Here is a 23,079-nt window from a genome sequence, read left to right on the forward strand (position 1 = left end):
TACGAGGTAAAAGAGATTTTGTTTCCCTTGCTGGAAATCTCAAAGAAAAGATTCAGAAGTGTCAGGATTCTGAATACACATGACGTCCAGGCTGGATTTCATGTGTATTCATTATCAGGACACTTGATTAACGTTAATCTCTGTGTATGCGGCTGCACATCGCTGCTGTGTAAATGAATGTAGAGGAGTGTATGATGCTGACTGGTCACTGACTGGTCAGCGTCATACACGTAAACACGCCCAGTTAAAAACACAATACACGCCCAGTTGGACATAACGAAAAAAAAAACGCCCAATTGTCCATTTCAAAGCTCATTTGCATATATATATAAAATAGCTCATAACTTGGCCTAAAATGAACTTTTTTAAAAAATAAAAAAAAACGTTACTGTTATCTACATTGCAGCGCCGATCACATGCAATAGAAGATAGGGATTTGACAATCTGGTGACAGAGCCTCTTTAACATTACACACATCACCTGGAATTACTGATGCCAGCCAGTGGGAAAAAGGAGTGATCAATGGATGAACACTCCCCCTCACTAACAATGCCAGGAACCACATGGCATACCGCAACCCATCAACCTGTGCTAGTGATGCAGGCAATGACACTAGATGCCATCCATGGTGGTCTGGTTACATTTTATTATGATAGGGTAAGTCAATTATCACAGGCTAGCTCATAGTTATGTACAGAGTTATGAGTCTTTAATAATTGACAGTAGAATAGAGCTTTACTAAAAGGGTTCCAACATCAATATTGCTGAAAATTAAAGAAAGATTGGAAAACGTTATTTTTTTTACCTTCGACCCATCCAGACTAATTATCCTGTAGACATTCCTTGTGCTATCGTAGAAATAGGACACAGTAACTGCATGTTTGCTGGTGGGGACCCAGTTCTTCTTTGTGTTTGGATCAATCTGGAAGACATGGGCTTTGGTGCTAAAGATGGGTTGCTCTCTAAGGAAAGAAAAAGAAGACATGTTTTGATAAAAGAATATATGACAAAAAATAGTACATAGGATTCCTCAGTGACTGATATTCGAACAATCGGATGACTTAGTAGAACTTATTATGAAGAAATGTGGTGTTCCTATCTTCAAACATGGCTGCACATTCATTGTGTGATGACTATCCTTCAAAGTATCACACTCATGGAAATATTATTATACATGAGATTGCTGAGTACAGGAATCTGCATCAAAAGAATGCTACCCGAAATGTAAAACCTAGTTTCGTTTCAGAATTGTTTTTAGAAATATGAATTACAAAATGTGTTACACTAGATACGGAATACAAAAAATAAAGTGTTTCTATTGTTACAATTTTAAAAAAAAAAATCCCTCCTTAGGCAGCTGTAGATGTGTATTAGACTGCGCAGCCAGAAATGTAGTGTTTGTCCAGCATATTTTGGGTCTTTTTCTTTCTTCCATCTGTTTTTTATAATTATACATTTTCGGTCATCCTGGTCTGATGTCAGCCAATCGGATACGTTTCCCTGCTGTTTTCCCTCTTACAGCATGACACCTACACAGACAGAGGGAGAAATACTGCTACAGACCCCCTCCCTGTCCAAGATTTTCTTTTTCATTGTAGACAGATTTTTTTTATGAGCAAACAGGTTTGTACACCTAATTTTTTAGCTGACTGTAGAGCCAATCACTTGTCATTAGGGTCTATTTCTTATTATTTGATTCACAAATAACAAATTAGACCTTTTGTGCCTTTTATTTTGTGCGCAATGATAACAACAAACATTACAATAAAATTTAAATTAAACATACACAGATTCTGTATAGATGTAGGGTGAGCCCTTTACAATAATTTCCTCTGGTGGAACCATAAAATCCAAGTCCGACGCTGGTGTCAGTATATATTGTGAGTGGCATACATTATACAGAGTGATTAGTATTATAAATTATATATGGTCAATGTGCAAAAAAATGGGACGGGGGGGGGGGGGGGTTGTCCGGTGGTGCATAATTGCCAAATGATAGGCTGCCAGCTTTGTATGGAGATCTATGAATCACATATACTATAAAATGAAAGATACTGGAGTATGATGTGCTGCTTTAAATGCCACTGAAGAGCCCCTAGTCTTACTAAAAATTCTCGGAGAATGTGTGATGACAAACACCAACGAGGAAAGTTTGCAAACAGTGAGTTAAAGTGAAAATAAACTGCATGCATTGGAATGGGCTTTGTTCACACTATTTAAGAGATACTGTGGTTACAATAGGGATGTGTTAAGGTGTGTGTGGAAAAATATTGCATTCACTGAAACCTCATTAACTCTTTTAATTAAGCCTGTTTATTTTTATCAGATGTAAATTTATGCAGTAAGGCTACACAATGTAACTGTATTGAAAATGGCAGCCAAGAAGGGTAAACCAACAGTCAGGTATGTTGGAAATTACAGCAACCCCAATGTTGCCCTACAAATCGATCAGTAGATATCAGCTGTTTTACGATAAACATACGATAGCTTGCAATAAATATTATACAATTCCCTTAGTCAGATTGGAGAATAGTTCTTTAATTTGGATGGTCGCCATGTAATTCTATATATTCCCTGCAGTAGCCTGCCAAATCTAGCTTCCCCCGGTGATAATAGCTGGTCGCTGGGGTTGGAGATGCCGGACTCGGCTTCCATTTGAAAAGGTTGTCTTTATAAGATAACCTCTTTAAAGAGGTATTCCCATCTTGGATAATTTATGGCATATCCACAGGATATGTCATAGATGTCCGATAGATGCGGGTCCCACCTCTGGGATTCACACCTATCTCTAGAACTGGGCCCCCTTACCCCATCTTACCTTCTGCCGCTGGGCACCAGCCACTAACTTATGAGGTGGCTGGGTTTTCCCGAAACAGCCGTATGTATTTTGTTATGCTCTTTCAGGAACTCCTATAGAAGTGAATAGGAGTTATGGAAACAGCGTAGCACAGAGACCTGCACTGTTTATGGAACTCGGGATCTACGGAAACAGCATAGCTGGCATTGCTACGCTATGTCTGTAACTCCCATTCACTTCTGTGGAAGTTCCGGAAAGAACATAACAGAACGCGCTTAACTGTTTCCAAAAAACCCGGCCCCTTTGCCAATAAGTGTCTGGAGGGCAGCAACAGGGGCAGAAGGTAGGACGGGTTCTGAGGACCTTGTTCTAGACATAGGTGCGGGCCCCCGAGGTGGGACCCACATCTGTCGTACATTTATGGCATTACCTGTGGATATGCCATAAATGTCTGAGATGGGAAAACCCCTTTAAGCCTTGTAGAATAGTACAGAGAGCTACTTCATTAATACTGCAATACCAGGGAATATTACATGATAAGTAGGGTTGATTGTTTACTTCTTTTCAGCCCATAAGCTGGAAAAGAGTAGAATAGATTTCCTACAAGAAAAATGTTCAATTGCAGCAAGAAAGATATTGGGGCTCCAGCTTCCTCTATAAACCAATTTATAAAATGAGGAGAGTTAAAGGGAAGCTATCATCTATATATTTTTTTCTTATTAAAACCAGATCCTGAAACATATTCTTTTTTGTAATCTGTGTTTATATTTTGGATTTATATTCTTTGTATTCTATTTTCCATATGTTATTGTTGGGCCAGACATCTTGTTTGAGCTGAGTGTTGTGGGCATGCTCCGTGACATGTGCAGAAGTCACTGTGCAGGAAGAAAGGTGAACTGTTCCCATGAGCTATTGTCAATGGTGTGATCTTGCGTTTTCTGCCTATAATAGAGGTTTTAGCTGTCATTATAACCCTGCCTGTGATAATAATGAGATGACTGCTGAGAAGTGATCTCTGCAGAACAGGAAGTGGCAGTTTTATTGTGAGGCTTGGTGGCCAGAGTGAAAACTCCAAGATTTCAGGAATTTTATTTTATATAGATGGGAAATAGATGACATAAGAAATTAAACAAAATACCACCCAAATTTTTTTAAACATGTTTCTGCTCGTACATTACCTTTAATCCACATTATTGTGTAGAAGATCTTTAGGCTGGGTTCACACAACCTATTTTCAGACGTAAACGAGGCGTATTATGCCTCGTTTTACGTCTGAAAATAGGGCTACAATACGCCGGCAAACATCTGCCCATTCATTTGAATGGGTTTGCCGACGTACTGTGCCGACGACCTGTCATTTACGGATCGTCGTTTGACAGCTGTCAAACGACGACGCGTAAAATGACTGCCTCGGCAAAGAAGTGCAGGACACTTCTTTGAAATGTCATTTGAGCCGTTGTTCATTGAAGTCAATGAAGAACAGCTCAAGATTTACGAGCGTCAAAGACGCCTCGCATAATGCGAGGAGGAGCTTTTATGTCTGAAACGATGCAGCTGTTTTCTCCTGAAAACAGTCTGTCTTTTCAGACGTAAAAGACAGTTCACGTGTGCACATACCCTTACACTGCCCTGTGTTTGGTTCATATAATGAAATGACTGGTCCTCTTCATGTACTTTCTAAATCTATTTGTATAGGTTGTATGCATAGAAATCCTTGCAATGAATGGCATGTACAATTATTTGTCACTAAAGGGAGCATAGGAGCTCCCTTTAGTGTCATACTGTTATACAGTGTACTCAGTAATAAGACAGTATGCAATAAGCTCCTAAGCTCCCTCTAGTGGTGGCTGCAGCTAGCTAGCTTTGGAGCCACTAAACCACCAGCATGTCGTTATGCAGCTGGGGTTTAGTGTTCCAAACATGTCAACGTTGAGACCAGTTGTTTAAGCAATAGTAAAATACCTTACACGTTGCTGAGATCATTCCGGGAGCGGCATTAGGCAAATGCACATATCGCACTTGAAGGGGACAGGGGACAGTACCTGCGCAGTGAAGCAAGGTGCACTGTCCTTGGCTTCATGTGCGCAATGCGCATGTGCATGATGCCGACGGACTCCTCTCAGTACTTGTCAGTTATTTCACAAACTATTGCATAGATGGCCAGTTTTGAACACTAAACCCCAACTGCATAATGACATACTGGGGGTTCAGTGGCTCCAAACCTTCTGACTGGTTCCCTTTAACTCTGTATATGCAGGGGATCTTCAACTTCGTATCATAAAAACGGATCTCTGACTGCAATAAAGATATATTAAGAAATTTGTCAGTACAGAATTTTGTACCTTTTTAGGTTGAAAAAAAAAGTTTTGAATGTTTCAACTGGCAGCTTGATTATCAAAACCCATGTTCAAATATCTGGGCTACTTGACAATTTTGATTGAACCGACCCAGATGTCATATACAACTGTAATTATGACTTTGAGAACTGGCTCACTATTCTTTTTGGTCTGCTTAAAATACAGATAGATAGATAGATAGATAGATAGATAGATAGATTTGGAGTGCTGCTATCTTTTCTTCCATTTTATATATATATATATATATATATATATATATATATATATATATATACATATATATATATCAAGCAGAATAATGGAAACATCTGATTGATAATTTACTGTTGAATTCTGGATCTTCATATCCTGCTCTGAAAAGCTCTTTGGGAAGCGCCTGTGGAATAAACTGTACATCTCCCTGACTCAGCTGAGTGGTAAGGTCTGTGTATGCCAGTTGTATCAATGGGCCAAAATAATTGATTTGCATTAGTCTTTTTACAAAAGAAGGTTGGAGATTAAAACTGTGTCTGTACAGATATGCTATGGGGCCCTACTGTTCCTCTGTGTACCTACAAATGTGCTTGCGACTTTACAGGGTCCATGTACATGGCTTTGCTGTGTGCATGAGCTATTTGATTGTGAGCTGTTATGTACAGGGTCATCCCTCATTTTGTCTAATTATTGATGTTTAGTTGCCTAGCAACAAGTCCCAGAGAAAGCTGGTGACAACACCGGAGATCCTTAGGCATGTGTAGCTGGTGTTGTGAACCAACAATTTACAGGCGGGCTAGAAGGCTTTTTTATGCCATGCTGTCAGCCTTTGGATTCCTGCTGTGAAGAGGGCTGCCAGTGTGCCAATTCCAGGTGTAGATAAAAAATATTAAAGGAAAGTTTTGCTTCTTTTAAAACTTGGCTGGTGTCAAAGGTGGGTATTATTGGAAGCACACATGTTCTGGCAACTTTAAAAGATTGTCTTCAGCAATTTAGTAAAGTTTTCATGAACTGTGCCCTATTAATAGCACCACTACCCCATGCAAAATCCTAAAACACTGCTTCTTTAGCATATAAAAAAAATGACTCTCTTTGTACAATTATTAGGATATGAATGGAAGCCAATACATCTAAAAGTTTATAATACCCCCATTCTCATCTGACTGTACATAGAAATGTATATTCACAAGGGATCGGGGGTGTCAACATTTGCCTGCCCTTGATTTACACAAATGGTGACGGATGTCATTTGACCGAGAAGCAGATTGTGTTTTATCTCAGAATAATGAAATGTGCAGATAGTTGTAGCATGTACTGCTCCTGATATTGTAAATGGGTTAGAAACATCAGCACATGGAATGTGCGCCATTTACCAGGACTTATAGCGATATTTTATCTGCTTATACAGATAGACTGGTGGTTTAATCTCTGCATTATAAAATGCAGCTCGAAAACAAAGGCGATTTTCATGCTGCTGACAATTCACAGATCTGCTTTCAAAATCTGTATTATAAGAAATCAATTACAGGCTAGAGAACTCATACAAAACGAGCAGTTTCTCATGTGGAAAGGTTTTCTTCCGAGTGCTTTGTCCCCAAGGCAAAAAAAAGTGGGGAGGGGGCATTAAAAATTATTTGGAAAGCCAGCATGTTCAAGCGACTCAATTAAAGACATAATAACACATAACGTCTCCAGTCTCTATATATTTTTCATATGGTCTGAAATGCATGTAATGACCTATTTTTCTTTCTATACATGGTGTTACTTAATGATAACCAATTTTTTTTAAATATATTTACTTCTCCCCTGAAGAAATGAAATCTAAACATTACATGGACAGCTTTTTCTTCTTAAATTGGTTGTATGAGATTAAAAAACACATAACTGCTTTCTTTCTGAAACGGTGTCACTGGTGACCAAGGGTTGTGTCTGGTATTGTAGCTCAGCCCCAATTAAAATAAATGTAATACCAGACACAGCCCATGGACAAGTGTGGCGCTGTTTCTCAAAGAAGTCAGACATGTTTTCCTTTCTACTACAACCCCCTTTTAAGCGGGAAATTCATCTAAAATGGTCTTCTAATATACCCAAAAGAGTGTTTATACATTTGTGTTCTATCTACAAGACTGTATCAATGATTTCTAGCCACTGAAACGTTTAAATGGCTTTGAAGTGGGCAGGGTGCCCTACAAAATGCCATGTCCCCTTTCTTTGAGGAATCTTCTAAAATGTCCTTATGATCTGTCAGAAAATTTTATGCCTTGTAGCTCGGTTGCCTGGTTGCTGTGGATAGTTCTCATAAGATATTAACAGGCAACGGGTTATACAAACAGCAATGGATTTTTAAAGTTTGTCCCTATTGAAAGAATTCAAACTGGTCACATAGTAATTCAGTGCTGTGACGTAAAAAATATTGTGATAGTGTACAGGGAGACTATCTGCACTCTACAAAAACTTTTGATATGTCAATGAGACATACAGTATCAGAAGTTTTGATTGGTGGGTGTCCGGGTGCTGAGACCCTCACTATTGTTGTAAGGAAGGGACAGAAGCGCTCAGCATCCTGTGATCAGCACTCATTGTCAGGCAGAAGACGGACTCATAGACCTTCTATGTGAGTCGTCTTTAGCCTAACGAGGAGCACCAATTACAATTACAGCTCAAGATGCCGTTTTAGCGACAGTGGGCTTCCCATCAACCAGACCCCCACATATCGAAACTTCAGATTTGTCTCTATGACATATCAAAAGTTTTTTGAAAGTGCAGATACTCTTGACGATAATACTTGTATAATCTTTTCAAACATCTATGTGGATTTCAGAGTTTGTTAAATTACTAGACGGCCTCAGCGATCATTACTATAACTTCTACTGAACTGATATTAGTTGTATTATACAGAATATAAGTTCAGCCCATTGACCTGCAGGTAAAGAATACAACAGACTAATCCAAATGATGAGTCAATTTAATGGGGCAGAAAAACGCTTAACACTAGTGACTAAGTTTGTTATGTCCAATTGGAACATCAAAAGTGAATCTACTGAGCAGTACTGGTCACACAATGCTTTACTTGAAAAAGTAGACCTAAAAGAACTGTGCTATGACCATTTGCAATTTTAGCTGACCAGATGTTCCTCTGACACATTGTCCTATGGTCAATTATGTTGGTTCATGCCCAAAACTTTTTGCTTCTGCACGGCTGAATATGTATTTGCCCCACTCCCGAGATGTTGCAAATCATTCCATATTTGTCATAAAGTATGGATTCTGACTGGATTTGTAACAAAATGTCGCATTAGGCATAAAACAAACTTCAGTAAACACATAACTTTTATTAAATTATTGCCATTAGTATTGCAATAATGTAAACTGATCTAATTTGAGGTCAATCTGCCGCATCCTTAAACCACACTACATTTTGACCTTTAGGGTATGTTCACACGACTTATGTTTGGCCGTTCTTCAGGCCGTAAACGGCTAAAAACGGCCGGAAAATCGGAAGCAGATTTTGAAAAACGTCCGCGTAAAAGAAGTCATTTCTTGAGACGTTTTTGGAGCCGTTTTTCATTGACTCTATAGAAAAACAGCTCCAAAAACGGCCGTAAAAAAACGCTGCAAAAAACGCGAGTTGCTATAAAGAACGTCTGGAAATCAGGAGTTGTTTTCCTTTGAAAACAGCTCCGTATTTTCAGACCTTTTTGGTTAAGCGTGTAAACATACCCTTACAATGGGAGAAAAGTACGAATAGTCTGCTCCACGGAAGTTTTCTGTCAAAAGAAATTTCAAAATAGCTGAGAAAAACGGTATCATTTTGGGAAGAGTTATGAGAACCACCAGTATTATTGTATGGAATTCAGTGGGAGATCTTAAACACAAAGGGATTTGGTAGTTAGGCCACAGCTGCTAGAATGGGAGAAGAAAGTGACACTTCTACCCCACCAATAGTCTGCCAGGTAGATTCTGATCAGAGACCAATGATGTTAAGAAAATCTTCAAATGTACAAATACTATACATTAAGGCTCTAAAATATTAAACGCTAATACTCCTAGCTTTTTCATTGATGGCAGAATACAGGAATCACCTTTTAGATTTTTGCCAGATCAACTGACCACTGTGATGATCACGTCAACAGTATTTCCCAAAATTCACTTATTGCCACATTTTTCAAATATTTATTGTCCATTTTTGTACTGTTCCAAACAAAAAATGACATACTGATGCTGGCAATTCAATCTCAAGGTTTGGAGGCTGCCCTGAATCAGTCGTCTGTATCCTTGAATTTTGACTTGTGTTTGCCAAGGTTCATACCTGCTACTGCCAATAAAATCATATGTACATTTTTTCTTGCCTCTAATTGATTCGATATGCAAAATATAGTTTGCAAGAATCAATGCATGAAAAAAAAAAGTGGCGTATTCAGCAACTTAGCAAGAGACCCCTCAGCAGGTTTCTCATCTTCACTATAAACTAACACTGAGGGATAAACCATCACCTTACCACAAGAATATGATCTTCTAGACTAAGCCTTGCTTAGGGAACATGAGTATTCCTTCTAGGAGTCCCTCTATGGTGTGCAAGACTCTGTCAGTTTAGTGAGTGTCCGCTGGCAGAATGGACTTAAATTGGTCAGTGTTATGCTGGTAGTAACATATATTTTTTGCTATTAATGATACTCTAATATTCCAGATAGTTTGTTCCGGTGTTGACTTTTACCTGTACCCTTCAATACATTAAGGCCCTCAATGACAGCTCGGACCATCATGTCTAATTGACATCCCTAATAAAACTTGGGTAGTACCAATAGTTTCTAAAATACTTACACTTAAGGCCCTCACATTTGAGCTGTATCTCTAACCTGTATTCCATTCCTTGGTTTTTCCACCTCTTGTATTAACCCTTTTTTCTGTATTTTTCCCATGTCTCAAGTGTCTACTGATTAAATGGACCCACCAATTTTTGTAAAAATAAAATGTTACATTTTTTCTTATCGCCCTCTTTGAGGCATTTATTTAGACATTTGATATTGCAATAGTTTGCAACTTTATTACTTGTAGAACATTTCAATTTGTAAAAGTCACTATCTTTATGTTGCAGTTCATTTCTTTATTCGGTAGACTTGAACAACTTTCTTGTTTGATGACAACATATTGGAATTAACCCATTAATGACCGCCAATACGCCTTTTCACGGCGGCCACTAATGGGCTTTATTCTGATGCAATAGCCTTTTTATGGCACTGCATGAGAATAAGTAAACAGAGCAGGGAGCCTCAGCTGCCAGAGGTAGCTGAGGGCTGGGGGCATCCCTGCTCTAACAGGTGAGATCAATATCAGTATCGATCTCACCCGTTTAACCCCTAACATGCGGCGCTCAATAGCGTGCGCCGCATCTGAGTGGTTTTGGAGAGAGGGAGGGCGCTCCCTCTCATCCCACCGACACCCGGTGATGAGATCACCGAGGGTCTGTGTCTCCGATGGCTGCCGGGGGCCTAATAAAGGCCCCCAGGTCTGCCTGTAGTAAATGCCTGTTAGATCATGCCTCTGGCATGTCCTAGCAGATGCCTGTCCGTTTTAAACAGACAGGCAGTAATACACTGCAATACAGAAGTATTGCAGTGTATTATAAAAGCGATCGGATGATCGCATATTAAAGTCCCCTAGTGGGACTAGTAAAAAAGTAAAAAAAAAGTTTAATAAAGTTAGTAAAAAAATTTTATGAAAAACCCACTTTTTCCCCTTACAAAATGCTTTACTATTAAAAAAAAAACAGAATTAAAGCAAAAAAGTTACACATATTTGGTATCACCGCATCCGTAACGACTCAGACTATAAATCTATTACATTATTTAACCTGCACGGTGAACGCCGTAAAAAATAAAATAAAAAACGATGGAAAAATTGCTGTTTTCTGTGAATCCTGACATAAACAAAATGTGATAAAAAGTGATCAAAAAGTCGCATCTACTCCAAAATGATAGCAATTAAAAACTACAAGTCTTCCCGCAAAAAAAAGCCCTCATACAAATGCATCGGCGGAACAATAAAATAGTTATGGCTACACAAATAATTTTGAAAAAAAAAGTGTTTTTACTGTGTAAAAGTAGTAAAACATACAAAATCTATACAAATTTGGTATCGTTGCAATCGTAACAACCCGCTGAATAAAGTTATTGTGTTATTTATACCACACGGTAAACGGCATAGATTTAGGACGCAAAAAAAGAGTGGCGAAATTTCAGGTTTTTTTCTATTCCCCCCCCAAAAAAAAGTTAATAAAAGTTAATAAATAAATAATATGTACCCCAAAATGGTGCTATTAAAAAATACAACTTGTCCCGCAAAAAACAAGACCTTATACAGCTGTCGACACAAAAATAAAAAAAGTTAGAGCTCTTCGAATTTCAGGTTGGAAAAACTTCAAAAATTGCTTGGTCATTAGGGCCCAGAATGCAAGCAGGGGGAAGGGGTTAACTGAAGAAATAAATAGTATAGTAAACATACCACCAGAATGACTACGACATAATTAGACCAATGGCTACAAATGATCCTCTAGTCAGTCTTGTGAATAACTGAACCATTTTTACTTTCCATACATAGGAAAAATCAATAGGTGACTAAAAATAGCCAAAAGTAGCACAATAATAGTAGAAGCAACAATTAAAGCAAAGTGTACGAGAGGCACAAATGCCAATGCATTTATGTGTAGACATTTTCCGGAGTCATAAAGGAGTTTAAGTGGGTATGGTAATCTGTATACTCATTCATACATAATCATCTTCTACAAAACAGATAGTAACCCATTTGGGCACCAGGACACCACTTTGATAGTAGGAGGCATAAAGGTATGTGCAGGCAGATGCAAATTTACCCCACCGAATATAACATTTCTTCTTCTTGCTATATAATTCAAGCAGGTGGCATGGCAATGGGCAGCTTTGTTTTGCAAAACTGTCTTCCTAGAGTGCCATTCACAGTGCCACACAATCTCACTTGCAGCCTCAAGGAAAAAGGAAATAACAAAAACACAGAGTATAAGCAGACTGTGGGCACACTCTGGTTTAAAGCTGTGACTTTCCATTCTTCACCTCAGTGGGAAAGGCTTTGGCAGAGAACATTGCAAAAGTTTTACATAAAAAGGGACAGCTAATATGCGCTTGCCTAGTTTTACTCCATTTAACTGCCATTGGGTCCTGGAGATAGACATTTAGATTTGTGCTATACAACACAGCGTCACTGAATCATGGTGCAAGTGAATTTGAGATGTGTGTGCTAACAATAGAAACATGGATTTCTATAGGCTAGGCATATTTCTCTTGAAAATCTAACAATAGAAATGTAAATGCATAGGAAAAACAGGGACAGTGGAGAAGATTCTGTATGAAGAAATACATATGTATATTGTCAGTAATGCTAATACTGATGAGTACATCACAAAAGTTAGAATTTCCAATCCATGGACACTAAACGCCCTGAGAAGGCAAAGTTACAATAACATTTCTATTTCTTTACTCATAGGCAGAGGCATTGAAAAAGACCCTTAACGGTGGCATATTTTGCCAACCCTGACAGAATGGCCTGTTTGTTTCCCAGTCCGCACTGTTTTCATGACTCTTGGTCCAATTGCCCACCCCCTCGTTTGCTAACAATGTGATCCGTCTGTAGAGGGGAGTCCTTCAGAGCTCTCGGGACCCAACAACTAAACTTAAAAAGGCTCTGTCACTAGTTTATAACTTCCCTATCTCCTACCTAATCTAATAGACACTTTGATGCTGATAACGTGTTTTTTTATTTATTTTTAAAAACATTTATTATTTACATAGTTATGAACATTTTTAGATTTATGCTAATTTTTTCTTAATGACCAGTTGTTTTTTTCGTTTTACCATGTGGGCACTGTATAGAAAAGTGTATGACGCTGACCAATCAGCGTCATACACTTCTCTTCAGTCCAGCCCAGCTTCATTCACAGCCCAGCGTGACCTCCGCTAGAATCGCAAGATCACGCTATGACATCACTTACTCCTGCAGGTCCTTCACCGGAGTAACGGAAGACAGACCAGACATCGCCTCCAGCCATGCCAGGACGATTATCCTCCTCAGCAGCAGCTGGTAATCGTCCTGGCACGGCTATAACTTTTTTTTTTTTTTAAACACAGTAGATATCAGAATCAAAGCGCCTATTAGATTAGGAAAGAGATAAGGAAGTTGTAAACTGATGACAGAGCCTCTTTAAGCTATTTGTAACAAAAATTTGTGGCCAAAAATCTAAGATTTGACCACAATAAGTTGAATATTTTGCTATTGTAACATTTGTCTTTAGAGAGTATGGGTCTAGAAATCTATGTTTAAGTAATCAGTTTTTTTCTTGTGTGAACTAGTTGTCTTTTTCTAACAGAAAACCAGGTGGTCATCCAGCTTTCAGTAGACCACAATTCAGATGTGAACTTGCATTGTAATGCACATGTACTTGTTATTCACGGTCTGTTGAAAGATGGTTGACAACCTCTATAGGTAATGTAATGTAATTGTTGTTACCTTTAGAAATCCAGCATGTGTTAGACCAAGATAAATGAAAAGAATATCAGAAGATGTCACACTAGAGTACAACTTAGGAACATAAAGCATATGTCCACTCTGAACTTCATTTTACAGTTACATTTAGAATTGTTCATAAGAAGTTGAGTAACTTTGGAAATAAATTGCATTACTTATCTTGTGCCGATCCTGAGTTACAGCCTGCATTATATTCCAGAGCTGCATTCTCAATTCTGCAGGGTTTAGAGCTAAAATCTCCCAGCATTCCTTTCTGGCTCAATGTCCACACAGCATGTGCTGTGGAGATTTGCATTCTGGGAAGTGTAATCTTTGCGCCAGTCTCTGTACAGTAACTGGATGTAGGAAATACTAACCCCTGCATTGTAAGAGCTCAGCTACGCTGTTAAAAGGGTTGTCCGCTTTGGTTAATGCCGTTTTGTAAGAATTTATGTTAGTGACAATAAGCTGATTGTAATGTCCGTGGCTGCGGGCTGTCAGCTCCGTTCCCCCCCTGACAGCGGCAGCCACGAGCCTCAGCCGGATCCTGTAGGGATCCACGTCTGACCCGCTTCACCTCGCCTGACGTCTACCTGCTGCCTAGTCCAAGCCGAGCCTGCCCTGCTGCTGTGTGAGCTGCCATAGGTACATATACAAACTATAGACTTTCAACTGCTCCCCGTTGACCAGCTGCCTTACCGCCAAGGCGGTATGGCCCAGTGGGTCCACAGACTCTTCGTGACACTGATCACTGGGTGTTCCGCTGCTCAAACCTCCAATGACTAGCTTTAAACTGTAAGGTATTCTTGCACTAAATGTTCAATTCTCCAGCAACACTACCAAAGTGGGAATGAAGCTTTACACATTTTTTTTACTGAAATCAACTGGCTGTAATGCAGGGACATGCCGGGTCCTCCAGAGCAATAGTCGATCTTTGCAGCTTTTCTCAGTTCTAGCTAATTGAAAGAAGTCATTAACATGGGACCCCCTGTCTATTAACTCAAAATTCCCTAATATGGTATTTAAGGATGGGTTTCCTAAACCAAATGACCTCTTCAAGGGTTTGTTTGTTAGCAAGACTGTTGACCGTTTCAAATGCCAACCAGCAGAACTGTTAATGCAACATTGGACTACAGTACAGTCTGTAATTCAAGATCATTACAAGATAAGCAATGCAACCTATTATTATTCTAATAGAACTTTTCTATATCAAACATTTTTATAGCGCTTATAAAAAGTATTAAACGCCATGCTTATATCCCATTAAATCATGTTTTATTCTGTTACAGCATTAAATCACATTGAAATTTTATTAGGACTGGAAACACTGATTCCATTATTTTGTGTTCAATAATTTTATGTATGATAATTTACCCCTTTAAAGTCAGTATTTATTCAAGAGACTATTGCTAGCAATTGAGTCTGTATGAATTGGTTTCTATCAGCTTTTTACACATGTGGATACTAAATCTTTTCAAATGCTTCTTTGCAAAACTGTTCCATCTCTGTTAAGTTACATTTAGACTGTGAGGTAGTAGCTATTTTTAAGTCCAGCCACAAACTTTCCTTGAATTAAGGTCTGAACTCTGGGATATCCACTTTGTTTTTAAGACATCTTTGTATATCTTTAGCTTCATATTGGGGTATGTAGTCTGAAGAATAAATTTTCTCGCAAAGTTTTCCTCTAGAATTTCCTTAATTTTGCTGCATTTATTTTACCTACTACCTACACAAGACTTCTAACACCTGTGCTACATTCTGCACGCCATACTATGATGCTGCCAAGCTTTATGGTGGGAATGGTGTGGTTTTGGCCTGCGTCCAATGTAGAATATTTGTTTCATTTTATTTGATAACCCAAAATTGTTTAATTTTGGAGTCATGAAAACAAAATAGCCTTTTCAGTTTGTCTTCCACGTGTTTTTTGGCTAAATATGTCCAATATCTAATTTAAAGAAAACCTATCTTTTCAGGTGACTTTTCAGAATAAGCTGTCATGTGTGTGTACATGAAGAATAATACGAATTATGGCCATTATATGACTTGTCTTCTGCATTTCTTAGCAGTTTTCCCCTCTGTAGGTTCTATCTCTAATTCTTAGTTTTTCTCCTGAGTTAGTGAGTGGAACCTAACTGCTATCATGTCTGCCATACATTGCACACATAGGGTAAAGAACATCCTGCTCCTCTATGTCAATGTAGCACAACCTCAGAAACAGCAGAAATATGGAGGACATCACACAGCAGTACTGAGCAATGTAGCTGTGAATCCAGCACTGGGATGAGACATAACACTTACTAGAAGCTGCAGCAGCATCTGTGTGTCTCTCTGTCTCTCCCTCCCTGTGTTTCTGCTCCTCCCTCCTCTCTCATAGACTTTTATGGGCAGCTGTAACCGGATCCTCCAATGAGCAGATAGTCCGACTCATTTTGAGGAGACGGAAGAAGTAGTAAATTCAGTGTGAGTGTATAGTAAAAAGGTAGGGGGAAGATCCTTCCTAAAAGGCGGAGAAAGAGGCATTTTTCTCAAATAAGATATATTACAAAGTTTCTTATATTCGCTTGTAATATTGGTTTATGCAAAGTTAGTGACCATTCAATTTCTCTTAAAATCACTAATATATTTCTCTTTGGTTCTCTTCTGCCATAAAGTCATGACTCGAATAGCACACAGAAGTTGTATGTACTGTACAACTGTTGGGCTTGAAAAACTAGAAAAGTGTTGATAGTAGTCAGAAATTTCTGGGTGGTCTCCCTCTCTAGTGTCCTCCTTGTATGGTCACAGTTTTTGAGGACAGATCCACATACAAGAAACAAGTCAACACATCCAGCAGAAAAAGGGAATTTATTCACTTACCAATGCAACGTTTCAGTCCAACTAGACCTTTCAACATTTCAGTCCAAGGTCCAGTTGGACTGAAACGTTGCATAGGTGGGTGAATAAATTCACCTTTTTTCCTGGATGTGATGCCCCGTTTCTTGTATGTGGATCTAACCCAAGGGACTTTGGCTCGTCTCACTGAGGCCTTCACCTGGTATTTTTATTATCTTTTTCTCTGGTGCTGTGATAATCTCCCCAGTTTTTGAAGACAGCCTGCTCTAGGCTAACTACAGCTGTGCCGCATCCTATCTACTTTTAAGTGACTTAACTGTACTGGGGCTATGATCAGCGACTTGCCAAATTACATGTATCCATCCCCTGATTTGTACTTTTCAGAGTTGATTGCTTTCTTTCCCGGGTGTAATTTTTCCTATGAAACTGATTCGTCCACAGTCGGACATTCCAAATACAGACCAGAGTCGTAACTTGCTCCTAAGCCCCAATGCAAAATCTGTAACAGGGCCCCCTACCATTTGTGACTACTACCTCTGTAGTCGCACATACAGATGTTACTGATACAGATGTTTTGATACTTCACTCATTTGAAACACCTTGACTGTACACAGGCGGCTCTTACTTTGACTAATTATATGACTTCCGGAACCAATTGGCTATTCCAGCGATGATTTAGATGTATCTTAGTAATAAGAATAAATAGTTATTATACATTCAATTAATATGCGTTCAATATTTGTAAAGATTTACTTTTATTTGACACTTAAAGTGGTTCACTTTAGAAATCCGCCCCATACTTATGCCTGGGTGCCCATGTAAGGCTTCATTCACATCCGCATTGGAGGCTTCGTTAGGGGCCTCTGTCAAACATTCGGCAGGCATGCTGCACTATTGTGTTCGGTAAAATCGCGGACACTCTAACGGAAAGCCGCCGGAACCTATTGAAGTCAATGGGTTCCATGGACCGCCAGAGGTGTCCTTTGTGCAATGGAACTCTTGCTTCCATTATGCCCTTATTCTGCTCCTCTGACGGAGCAGAACAATGGTATGTCACAACGCAGGTGTGAACCAAGCCTAATACACAGACTAGCCGAATCAGACTAGCCGAATCCTAAAATGGGAGCAGCTCCTTTTTAGCAGCTCTCATCTCTGGCTAATAAGAGGTTGTATTGAGCGGGGAACCCGGATTATGATATCCATATTTCCTATTATCTCTCTCATTGTGAGACAACACCTTTAGGCATACCTATAAAAAAAATATTTGGTCAACAAAAATTAGCTGGTTTTGTGCCAACTCTTTCTCAGTCAGATTGACCTAACTATTGGTGCCTCTATAAAATCCTTAAGATTATAACCTCAGAGTAGGACATATGAGAAAGTGTTGTTAAAATACTTATTGATTGGGAAATGTGACAAAAGTCAGAGAAACTAACTTCTTTCTTGTTGTACTCCGTATTATAACACAACCCTGGTTAAGAAGCCACATCACCTATTTTCAGTAATAAATCTGCTCTAAACATACTTAGATTGTTTTGGATTATTCTATTATGAGCTGAATAAACTAGAAGCACATTATATAGAGGACTCTTGTGCCAGGCATACACAATCTCACCCAGTTATAATAACATAGCAGTGTCTGTACAAGCTATACAAGCATATTTTCTACATGTGCTTTTATTTACCATCTCAAAACACAGTAGATGGTTTCCTACCCAGCACTGACATCAGGTAACTGTCAGACAACATGGGACCAATATCATGAAGCAGTGAGTTGCTCAGTATCTTACAAATAACCATTGTAGCCTGTCAATACCATACTTAATGAAAGAGTCTTTGCTGGGGGGAACAGGCTGTTCATACGCTAAAATAAGGTCCATATTTGTCATGTAGGACACCTTGAACAGCAGAACAACCATTAATCATTCCTTACTTTAAGGTGTACATGAAGGCCTCTTATTACATTGCTAATAATCTATCAATTGTGTGTACCCCCCTTACATGGCCCCATAGGCGTCTGCCTGCTCTGCCTACCTCTGGTCCTGCTCCTGAAAAATGTTCTTTTTAGCCTTTCTCTACAATATTTTGGAGCCACCCCAAAAAGAGTGTTAGATACAGGTTAAACATTTGGGATCATTTTTGCCATAGATGGTCAGCAACGGGACAATTATTGAAGAATGGGACACAGATATTAATTTTGCCTGTGAGCAGCTATTTTTGGCTAGGGAGAGACCGACTCTGTCCAAAAAAGTGTCTGTCCCTATGATCACATTGTTCTTTCTTGTATCTCCAGTTTTGAGACCCTTCACAGACATATACATACTAAGCGTTAATGATATTAGAAGTTGCACTTTTATATGGTTTCTATATTTGTTTGTTGTTTTTTGGCTGGGGAGAGACCAACTGTGTCCAAAAAGTATCTGTCCCCATGATCACTTTTGTCTTTCTTGTATCTCCAGTTTGAGACAATTCAGATACATTTACATACATAGGTGTTAATGATATTAGAAGTTGCATTTTTATATGGTTTTTATATTGGGTATAGTGCACCTTTAATATCTGTACTCGTCCGCTAACAGTCCCACTCGCGAGGCTGCAGTGGACGGCAGACTCCCAGGAGTCGTCTCATCACATACTTAACTCCTTAACTACAGATTATTTATTTTAGAGTAGCTGCCATCTTAAAAGTAATGACCTCTTTTTTTTCCTACAAAATTTTTGTTTTTCATCTCTATATAAGGTATAAATCTGACTAGGTTTCCCCCACCTATTATCAAACATTAGACTGCTATCATGTCAACCACCTGTGATATATATGAGCGATTTGTCAAAATAACATTGGACAAATAATTAAAGCAATGGATTAGTTAACACAGCCCTCTGCTCTGAACCTACAAACCCAGGAAGTGTCCGGCTGCTTTAATAAGGCAAATCATATTATAAAAATAGACAGAGACATCAATGATTCTTAAATGTTATATGTATGTTCTGGAAGACAATAAATCTAATATATTATATCAGTTTACTACCATTAACTATGCCTTAGTGTCACATAAATATTCTATGCCCTGATTTATGGAGCATTTAAGTTGCTTAGACCAGTAAACATTGCACAAGGAAATAAACATCTCTCAAATAGAATCTCACAAAGTAGTCTGGGCAATGAATCATATCAATGTCTAGACTGAATACTCAAGTCAAGGTCATCAATTAAAGTCATGCAATAGAAAAACACGCTTACCCCATTTTGCCCAGATAAGATTTGCACTGAAGTGATGTAAAGAACTGTTATATTGTTTCTTCTTGTACCATTAGCACTGCTCCAAGTTTCTTTAATCAGATTTTATCTCATATACGGTCAACCTCTTCTAACTTGTGTCACTCATCAGAGTAACATGGATACATGAAGTGTCTGGCTTTTAAATCCAAGGATAATTCCAAAACTGAAGGAGAAACCAAATGAAAGGAGCGAGAAGTTTTTTTTTCTTATATAACTTACTGTAGTAAAAAATAACAAGTGTATATTAAAAAAAGTATATCCAACAAAATGAGCGCGCATTCATGTGCCTTCTTCTCCCAGAGTCTTGTCGTTTCAGGCAACACTAGGAAGCCAGCCCAATGCTTATTCCAATCATGTCCTTCTTGACAAAGATCCGCTTCCCACGCTCCTCTTCCCACACACACAGACATATATACAGTATGCACCAGTGTGACCAATAACTGCAGACCTCCCAAGTTTCCTTCCTCTGCTAGAACCAAGCCTCTTCTTCCTCTTGGGACTTCTCTGTAGGATGGATCCAGTACTATATAGCACAATGAAGAAGTATCAGGAGGCAAAGCAATGTGATAACAGTAAGATAGATTGGATGGATGGATAGATAGATAGATAGATATAGGATAGATAGATAGATATAGGATAGATAGATATAGGATAGATAGATAGATAGATAGATAGATAGATAGATAGATAGATAGATAGATAGATAGATAGATAGATAGATAGATAGATTAAGTTAAATAACTTGTAGATTATATTGTGTGACCACTTTTAAAAAATAAAAGATTAAAAATTTGTAAATATCCAACCAATACATGAGACAGATTGTTACTGGAAACTTCTAGTGTTCGTGGAATATACCTGTTTGGGGAGTCAGTTATGCTGCTGTATATTCATGAAGCATAGAAAATGTAATATTATAATCATATTAATTAATGTGCGTTCTGAATGACTTCTGAAAATAAGTAAATATTCTTAGGAAATTGGTTCCAGGACAAGTGGCAGCAGGAAGGGTCTATTCTGTACATTCATGAAGATTATATTATGTAACATTAAGTAAAACTATTTCAATGTGGATTATATTTAAATAATGAATATTCTCAGAGGATGGTGATGTAGAAGCAGTAGACGATTAAGCAAAAGAGCCAGATGACATCTAGTGCCAGGTTAGCATGAGAAGGCTCTGCTGTGCTGGGGTATATATATACCTGACTAGGGACCATGGTGCTCATTCCAAGTAGAGCTGAAGGGTTTATGATACTACTGCAAATCCACGTTGTAACATTAAGTGATATAACTAGTGCATTAAATGACTGCATGGAAGAAAAAAATAAGCCACAGATATTATTGGGGGTCAGTGCTTAAAATAAAGCCAATATTTAAAGGATAGATTGAAGTTTAGGGAAAGCTGGGATGAAGAGAGGTCCAGTGTGCTGGGTATATACCTGTTTGGGCCCGAGGTGCTGGATCCTAGCCGAGTAGCAGCGCTGGAGGGTCGGGGATGACAGAATGTGACATTGCAGGGGCTGCAACGCTCCGCACGCTTATCATCCAGAGCAGGGCTCACACAGGCGGCGCCTTCAGCACCATGGACAGCAGCAGCAGCAGTGGGCGATCGCTGGCAGCAGAGGGAGCAGCTTGTGTGCGGCCATCAGCAGGGCACTGCAAGCAGCCATCCTTCAGCTGGTGGCACCGAGAATGTCTCTGTAACACACATACAGTGACAGGATGGTAACGGGGACGTGGGGCGGAGACAGAAGATATAATAACCCCAGATCGCAAGGACAGCGCCGCCCTCAGCAGCTGATACAGGCCTGGCACCGCTAATCCACAGCCATGCTATTGTGCTGTATTCTCCAGACGAGCCAAGGGGCTGCTATTGCTGGCATTGGTCACTCAGCCTGACTTCCACCTTCCTTTGCCCTTGCACTTGATTCCATGCCAGCTGGGCTAGAAAGGGTTACATGCACAAGTCGTCGCCAGAGCATTGCACCCCAGCACATTATCATCCTTTCCTGCACTGAGTATACCACCACAACGTGGACTATGATATCATGATAAGCATCTTACCTTATGCATGCTGGCATCTACAGACATCGACCCACTGCCTGACTTGTGTGGTATCCATATGTCTCCTGTATCCACAGGTCAGCACGCGTGTTATGTAATAGATCTATAGACATATGTAGCTCTAGCTATATACATAGGATACACTCACCTCCTATTACAAGTGGGGGCCCCAGATAAGAGCTGCTGGATGTGCATATTGTATGTAGAAGCTGCGCACACTCCCCCAGCTGTCACTATAGCATTATAGCACATGCACTATTCCGTCTCAGTACAGTGTGAGGAGGATGCTGCATTGAATGACTGTGTGGAGTGTGAGACATTAATTCACAATCGTGTGTGTTGTGTGTGTATCTCATTGTGCACTGTGTGTATATATAAAGGCTGTGCATGTAAATGCTAGGATTAGTATCAATGCCTGGGTATATTAATGTGCATGTAATGCATGTGTGCAATGCTTGTGATTAATGTGAGTATATCAAGTGCATATCTGCTGCTTGTATGGAAATCATATAAATGGTGGCACTGCAGGTTTAGAAGCATTGCCTGTGTATGTGTATAGAGATGTGTATATATAATATATACTGTGTAGTACAAGCCTGTGCACAGATCTGCAGCACCACATACACATAAACCAATAATGGCAGCACTGACCGCCAGATGATCCCGATTACCGAGGCTCTGAGGCTGGGATGCGGGCCTGGCCGGTGCCGTGTGTCTCCTCAGACCTTCTCTCCATCCCTCTGCTCTGGAGACATTTAAATAAGCAACGTCATCTCGTTCTCCCTCCGCATTGACGTCACTCCCGTGTGGGGGATGACGTCAAAGTGCTCAGCGCAGCCGGAAGCGGTTTCTAAATATGGAGAAAAGGGAGAGACAGAGAGCTGGGGGGAGGGAGGAGGGGGAGGTGAGTGAGGACCCTGGGATAACGCTTTGTTGTGCTGCTCACCAAAAATAGATATGTAAGGAGACATTATGCTGCTGAACTTTAGTAGGAAATCACAGCAACATCCTCATGCCACCCAAACACCACATCCTCCTCCTCCTCCTCATCATCATCATCATCATCATCATCAGCCCAGGCACAGTTGTTAAGGAGCCCACTCAGATATACATCTATCTAATCTATCTATCTATCTATCTATCTATCTATCTATCTATCTATCTATCTATCTATCTATCTATCTATCTTTAGACAAGACAGTCTCGCAGGACATATGAATGTAAGGGTGGGAAACAGAGGT

At 39.4% G+C, this 23,079-nt stretch overlaps 1 protein-coding gene across 4 annotated transcripts in view; it reads right to left on the bottom strand.

Moving 5' to 3' along the window:
- HOMER1 (homer scaffold protein 1) overlaps nt 1-22,643 on the bottom strand; it is a 122,525-nt gene extending 99,882 nt beyond the window's left edge. Inside the window, exons 1-4 of one of the 4 annotated variants that reach the window (XM_075838762.1) lie at nt 22,490-22,643; nt 21,214-21,472; nt 19,733-20,294; nt 806-962 (exon numbers count right to left, since the gene is read on the bottom strand). In XM_075838762.1, the coding sequence (XP_075694877.1) occupies nt 806-962; nt 19,733-19,737 (162 nt within the window). In that variant the 5' untranslated portion in view covers nt 19,738-20,294; nt 21,214-21,472; nt 22,490-22,643. Of the gene's footprint in view, nt 1-805; nt 986-19,732; nt 20,295-21,213; nt 21,473-22,489 lie in introns of those variants that run through there. The other 3 variants (XM_075838770.1, XM_075838756.1, XM_075838750.1) reach the window with 3 other exon arrangements.
- Between the last annotated feature and the right edge of the window lie 436 nt (nt 22,644-23,079).

The sequence above is a fragment of the Rhinoderma darwinii genome, chromosome 1 (genome assembly GCF_050947455.1).
Source record: "Rhinoderma darwinii isolate aRhiDar2 chromosome 1, aRhiDar2.hap1, whole genome shotgun sequence".
Taxonomy (NCBI): domain Eukaryota; kingdom Metazoa; phylum Chordata; class Amphibia; order Anura; family Rhinodermatidae; genus Rhinoderma; species Rhinoderma darwinii.